Consider the following 6,528-nt stretch of genomic DNA (forward strand, 5'->3'; position numbering starts at 1 on the left):
GGCTGAAACACAGTTTTGGCAGCTATAACACTAGGAATAATACAATAATTAAACATACGTGTTGTAATTATAGCATACAACATACATGGCTAATGTATGTATGCCTTTTCAAATCTCACTCCTTCACTGATGAAAACATGATGCTGAAATGTCCTATGTTTTTCCATTTTTCTCCCAAATTTGGAATGTCCAATCATGCTTGCGCTGCAACACTCATCGCAGCGACCGTTCAGGACAGCGCAGACAAGTGTGTGGCACTCCAAAGCATAGTGGCAGCTGCCCTGAGGTCAGTGCAAGTGACACTCACATGATAATCACATTACATGAGTCAAAGGTCCCGACCTGTCCTACCAATCATGGAAACAAGCATTCCATTAATTTCCTCTGGGGAGCCTTGTAGTGCATACGTCGGATCAAACTTTCAAACAAGGCGTTGCAGATCAAATATGAATAAAGGTTCAGCAATGGCATCGCTTATTTCTCGCCCAAATGTTTTCAGGAACGTATTTTAGTGGACTGTTTCGGAGGAATAAGATAACGTTTTTCAACGATCTGTCATATTATGTTTTGCCAAAAAAACAATGAACTGCAGTCTATCTAATCAGGTACCGACTATGTGAGACATCCCTTGTTCTTGTGAATCCCATTGGCCATCTCTCCAACAGAACCCCACCTACAGCACCGTATATATTGTATTATAATGGACATCTTAATTTACGACAGTTTTCTGAAGTTAGAAGCGTTTGTTGAATCCGAGCTGGCACACTCGTACAAGCCCTTATTATGACAAAATGTAAGAAAAGTTTAGTTTTTCTAAAAATGTCTTTTCAACTGAGAAAAGTTGCACTACATTTTTCTCAATGTCGCACACCTCTAGAATGTTGTTATATCACAGAAACTTTCATGCCTTTTTCTGCAGTGTGATTGGACAGTTTACAAATGGAAACAAATGGTCACAATTTTGGCATCTTCTTGCCATAGAGAAACCTCCCCACTGGGAGGTTTATAAACAAATTCTTGCCAGAATATAAACAAACATGCTGCAACACCTTCATTTTGGTCATGCAACAATGTACAAATGGTTGACCCATCAGTTGCTGATTATATATGCTGCCCAGCTCAATAAGTTTCCCTCTCCCATCCTTAAATATTATTTTATGATTACTACATACCCATACCTGGCAATGTCCCATCCAGAAGTTGAAACGGCATCATTCTGGTTACAACCCCAGTACCCTAACTAACAGCTCTATATCCCACCACCAGAAGTTCTCTAACAATTGAAAGCACCGCCATGCCCAGGGGGACAAAGTTCACCTGTCTCAGCAGGATGTCCCAGGGCTCTGCCACTGATGCATTCTTCATCAAGAGCTGTGACCCACACGCTCAAACTCTCGCCGCACCTCACCCCTCGTATGTCACAGCTTTGGGTGGAGGTGCTGCAGTTGTAGCGGTCGCCTCGGTTGCCACGAACATCTACCAGATAGGATTGGGCACCATCCGCTTGGTCCCAGGTGGTAGTCAGCACGTCTGAGTTGCAATCCGCCCTGGTCTTCACGTTTGTGGGGTCACAGGGTGCTGATTGGGCATTTGAAGTGTTAACATGGAGTTTTCACACACAGAAAATGCACTGATTCACAACTGGAATGATCCCTTTGTGATAAGCCTGCATTACCAACATCAGTAATCAACTTCTGCTTTAGTATACTGCATTAACATCAGTGACCACTAGGTGGTGAAAAGTGCAAAACAGGGTTCTGTATAGTTTTGTTTTTTCATTAGTGATTGTTGATTCAGTAACAAAATAAAATAATTTCTCTATCCAAAATGGAAAAACAGAATGAAAATGGTATAGTGCGCTGGTGAGGGATGATTGAAGGTTGTAACCCTCCATCCATTCACCCCATTGAGCTGTAGAAGAACTTTGCATGTCATGCTGTGTGCCTCCTGTCCTACAGGTGTCACTGGATCAGAATACCACTTCCCTTGTAGACTCCTCCCCCTTTTACTTCTATATCTTTCTGTGAGACCTCCAGATCTGGGAGTATTACCATCATCTTGCTACAGATGTGGTTTGCTGCCGTATACGTAAATAAAATGGAGACCAACAGCATTCATGCTAAGTGTGTTCATTGTTATACACAACGCAGAGAAAGGGAACTAATTAAAGTTCCACGACAGAGCACATACCTGTGCTGATGTGGGTCGGGGGGCTGGCTGCGCTGTCGCACAGGGTATTGACGGAGTACACGGTGAACTCGTAGCTGCGGCCGCAGCCCGTGTTGGTAAAGAAGCAGGACGTGTCAGTGGTCCGGCATTCTGTTACCTCCCCGTTGTTGGCCCGTGCTTTGGCCACGTAGTAGCGCGTGTTGTCAGTGGCATTCCAGCCAAAGATGATCACATTGCTGGCGCACTCACGGTAGACATCCAGCCCGGTGGGGGGACAGGGCACTGGGGGGGGGTAAAAACAGAGCCAGGGAGACGCTGAAATCTTTTCACCAACACCGTGTGAGCTTTCAGAACATGTAGTGTACATTTCCACAGAGACCCTTGCTCTATAGATAACCAAAAACAAAGACATTCTATAGAATCCCTTGTGCTATAGACACTTTGAATTCCATTGTTTGGTATGCATTGCTGTTGAGGATGGAGAACACAAACAGGGTATATGGGACAGGTCATTACTTTCTCCCACAGGACTTGTAAAAGGATCAGGTGTCCTCTGAATACAATGTTTCTGACCAGGGAACGGAGAGGAAATGTCACGTGGCTGCACCTGTCTGGAAGTCAGCGGTGATGTTGGAAGAGGTCTCGCAGTCATCAGCAATGGCAGTGACACGCACCAGGTACAGCTCGCCACACGCCACCCTGGTAATCTGGCAGCTGGTTGACTGTGTGGTGCAGTACAAAGTGGTGCCTGTGCCATCTGTAGCCGTTGCGTTGTAGGACTCCGCTCCAAAAACGCTATCCCAGGACACTGTCACCATGCCCCCGGAGCAGCTGTAGTCAACATTGATTGCTGTCACTGCACCGATTGCTGGAAAAAGGAGGTTGAACAAAGAGTAATTTACCAAATGGTCTCTAATTTTCATGTATAGGATTTCAGTTTAAGCCTTCCTCATTTTCAGTGGATGCTTCTTATGCAACCTTACAATGAACCTTTCATTGTTGTTAAGTAAATGTTAACCAACCCTTTAAGAAATCATATTTAGCTATGGTTCGACTTTATGTTTATATAAGGATTCTTACTCTTTGTGGTATATACGGCATTTGTTGGCTCTCCTGGTACCAAAAAGGCGTTGAATGATGAGACTCCGATTCGATATGTAGAGCACGGCTGGAGATTTTGGATGTTCTTGTACGTCAGTGAGGTGTTCGTCTTGAAGGGAGCGTTGTTCGGACTATCGGTGTCGAAGACGGTCACGTCATAAAGGAGCACTTTATCCACGCTCTCCCAGGTTACGCGCGCTGTGCTTCTACCCGTGTGCGCTACGTTGACGTTTCCTGGTGGCTGCATCACTGAAGTTGATGTAAACAAATGATGAAGTTGTTATTTTCAATACAGATTCACGATTATGATTATCAAAAGAAAATACATTGTTATTATCGGATGTTAAAGAGTATGTCGGTCATTTAAAAACGTTTCGTAAATATCAATAAGAATTGAATCTGATTGCCTTGGTAGATTTAATTTCTAGTGTTTTGTTATTTGTAATCGATTCTACTCACGTGTCGTGACGGTCCTCAGTCTGGAGGCAGATCCCAAGCCGGCAGAGTTCGAAGAATAGACGTAGCATTGGTATGGTGTTGACGGTTGAAGGTTGTGCACCTCACCGCTTAGATCGGTGAAAGAGTCGTTGAACTTAACTTCGTGATTCAAAGTTTTAACTATTAAGAAATATACGTTGGATGACTTCACACTTGACCATTCAAATCTGATGGCAGTACTTGATATTGCTTGGGAAGAAGTTATTTGCGATCTGGCTGGAACTGCAGGCAAATCAAAGAAAACTTGGTTAGCCAAATTTTAGACGCACTGAAATAACTTGTAAAATAAATTATTGGGAATTATATGATTGCGATATTAATATTTGACATGGCCTATTTAACATTATGTAACATATTTGGCATTATGACATAAATGACATTATTTGTGTATGTTAAATCTTCTTGTCGAGTGAAAGCTGTTATACCTGTTATTGATATTTCAGTGGTCAGGCATATGACATTGTAAAACTGAAATACTTTTAATGTGACGCTGTAAACAGTCCCTGGTCGAAGACCCTGCACGAGCTTTTCGATGCTGGATGATGGCAACGTCACCACGACTGGTGCAATAATCGTTGAATTCACAACCCTTAAATCCAGAAAATAATTCGTTGCACCAGAATATGGGTCCCATTTCACATTAAGGGTTGACGCTGATGGAGAAGTTATTGATGTGATGGTACATGCTGAAAAAAAAAATATTGCGAGAGGGTTAGTTAATGTCATCATTTCAATAAACACGTGCTCGTTTTAACTAGACATTGTAGACGTTGCGTGTTCGATGATATTCGACTATTTAAGCATACCGTAGACGTATAATTTGCTCTAATTTCTATACATTATAATACATATTTCAGCAAATCTGAGAATATTGCCTAATGGGAATACAAGATCGAAAACTTTGAATTTTAACATTTTAAGTTTTTCCAGTGAAGAATTTGGTTGGCGACATTTTACATTGTACCATATTCCGGCCAAACATAAACACACACACACATGATCTATTTTTAACAAATGTATTAGTGTGTCATTGTGCACATTATGTTATTCCCAAAATAATATCACTTTACCTTTCCTAGGAGGAGTAAATACATTTCAGATTTACCCTATATTATAAATGGAAACAACAGGAACTTACCTTGTGCCTGAGTATACTCAATCTGTAAGAAAGTTAAAAAGTTAAATTTTAGAAATAGATTTTGGGACGGTAAAATATTTTTCATTTCACTATTGAATTAACTTAGATGGAAAGTATATTTACCTTAGTCAGAAACGCTATTACTAAAGAAAACCCCAAGCCACTTAATTCCATCTTTGACAGCGATGTTAATGGGTTACAATATTCTAGAGTCAGATACCAATATCTTATGGATTCTTTTGAGCGATGGCACAGGTACTGCTCTCTAGTTGGAACCAATCAGTGGAGTAGAAATGGGGGCAAGTAACCTCCCCGTGCCTTTAGGCTCTAAAATATAATGAGAATGCAAAGGACGACCCCAAGGAAGTTTCTGAACAAAACAGATTCTCGCTGAGCCTATGTGTAATCCGATTCACTCATTCTTTATAGAACCTCCGCATTGACTATGGGGTCAGCTTCTAACCAATTTCCGATAGGCATACGTTGCCTACCATTTCAAATGTAGCGATTTTCGTTAAATAATCGAAAATATTGATTTTTGTTTGACTTTCAAAATGTAAAATCAAAATGATGTGTCATGATAGCCGATGTATCGTATTAGCTATACCCTTAGGTGCAATATTGTTGTCTGAAATGATGGTGTCGGATTACAGAAGTAGTACAAGTAAGTTTAAAAAACGAATGCACATCAGTGTATCTTTAAAAGAAAAAAGTTCCTTTGACGAGTAGAGTTGCCGTGATTATCAAAACATTTTGCCACAAAGCCTAAATGTGAAGTGTGACTCTCCTGCACAGTCGCCCTCATGGAAAAGGTTCTTGTCCTCTCCTTGAGCTTCGTTGGGAACCTTTTGCTGTGTTGAAAAATGAGGGAAGTGTGACATGTTCAAGATAACTATTTTTTTCTATTATAAATAGAAATGGTTGTAACCTTTTGTGAGTGTGAAACTCTAAGATATCTGGGTATTGGGGTCATGAAACCAATTGGCAAGTCTCGCACATTCCGAAATGCACAATGGGAGTTCCCGTCCTTTCAGCTGGTGGCCTGTTGTTATCTGACTTCGGGAGGGGCCCTGTCATTTATCTTACACATATGTAGATACGGTCTAGAATTCATTTGATAAATATGCACAAAAATGGACAAAATAAATAAATAAATACACTTGTTGACTTAAACATTATTTTGGTTATAAACATTATTTATAACCAAAGTCTTGCATTTTTCAAATAAAAAAATATTCTCCAAATAACAGGTTTCACAATTATTGGCATCCCTGGTTTAGTACTTTATGTAAAAAACCCCAGCAAAGATGACAGCAATGAGTCTTTTCCTGTCATTTGTGATAAGGATACAGAACATGTTCAGAGGGATTTTTGACAATTCCTCCAGAACTTTCTGTCCAAAACTTCCTGGTGCTTTGTTGAATTCATTATGCCACTGGCGTTCAATTCTCGACCTGAACCACTGACAGCAAAACATGAATGACCTGGCTCCATATTTTTTACAGTAGTTACAGGTATGAGGTACTTCACCTTTTATGCATTCCTCTTTTGCCACCAAACATGGCGATGGTGTGTAGACCTAATGGCCTATTGTGAAAAGGTTCAAATTTTGTGTCATCTGC

At 40.8% G+C, this 6,528-nt stretch overlaps 1 protein-coding gene across 1 annotated transcript in view; it reads right to left on the minus strand.

Moving 5' to 3' along the window:
• Nucleotides 1-4,735, minus strand: part of LOC133128907 (uncharacterized) — a 39,365-nt gene extending 34,630 nt beyond the window's left edge. The window contains exons 1-7 of the mRNA XM_061242713.1: nucleotides 4,726-4,735; nucleotides 4,194-4,454; nucleotides 3,730-3,990; nucleotides 3,250-3,519; nucleotides 2,777-3,037; nucleotides 2,191-2,451; nucleotides 1,318-1,578 (exon numbers count right to left, since the gene is read on the minus strand). Of these exons, the coding sequence (XP_061098697.1) occupies nucleotides 1,318-1,578; nucleotides 2,191-2,451; nucleotides 2,777-3,037; nucleotides 3,250-3,519; nucleotides 3,730-3,990; nucleotides 4,194-4,454; nucleotides 4,726-4,735 (1,585 nt within the window). The remainder of the gene's footprint in view (nucleotides 1-1,317; nucleotides 1,579-2,190; nucleotides 2,452-2,776; nucleotides 3,038-3,249; nucleotides 3,520-3,729; nucleotides 3,991-4,193; nucleotides 4,455-4,725) is intronic.
• Between the last annotated feature and the right edge of the window lie 1,793 nt (nucleotides 4,736-6,528).

The sequence above is a fragment of the Conger conger genome, chromosome 5, assembly GCF_963514075.1.
Source record: "Conger conger chromosome 5, fConCon1.1, whole genome shotgun sequence".
NCBI classification, from domain to species: Eukaryota; Metazoa; Chordata; class Actinopteri; order Anguilliformes; family Congridae; genus Conger; species Conger conger.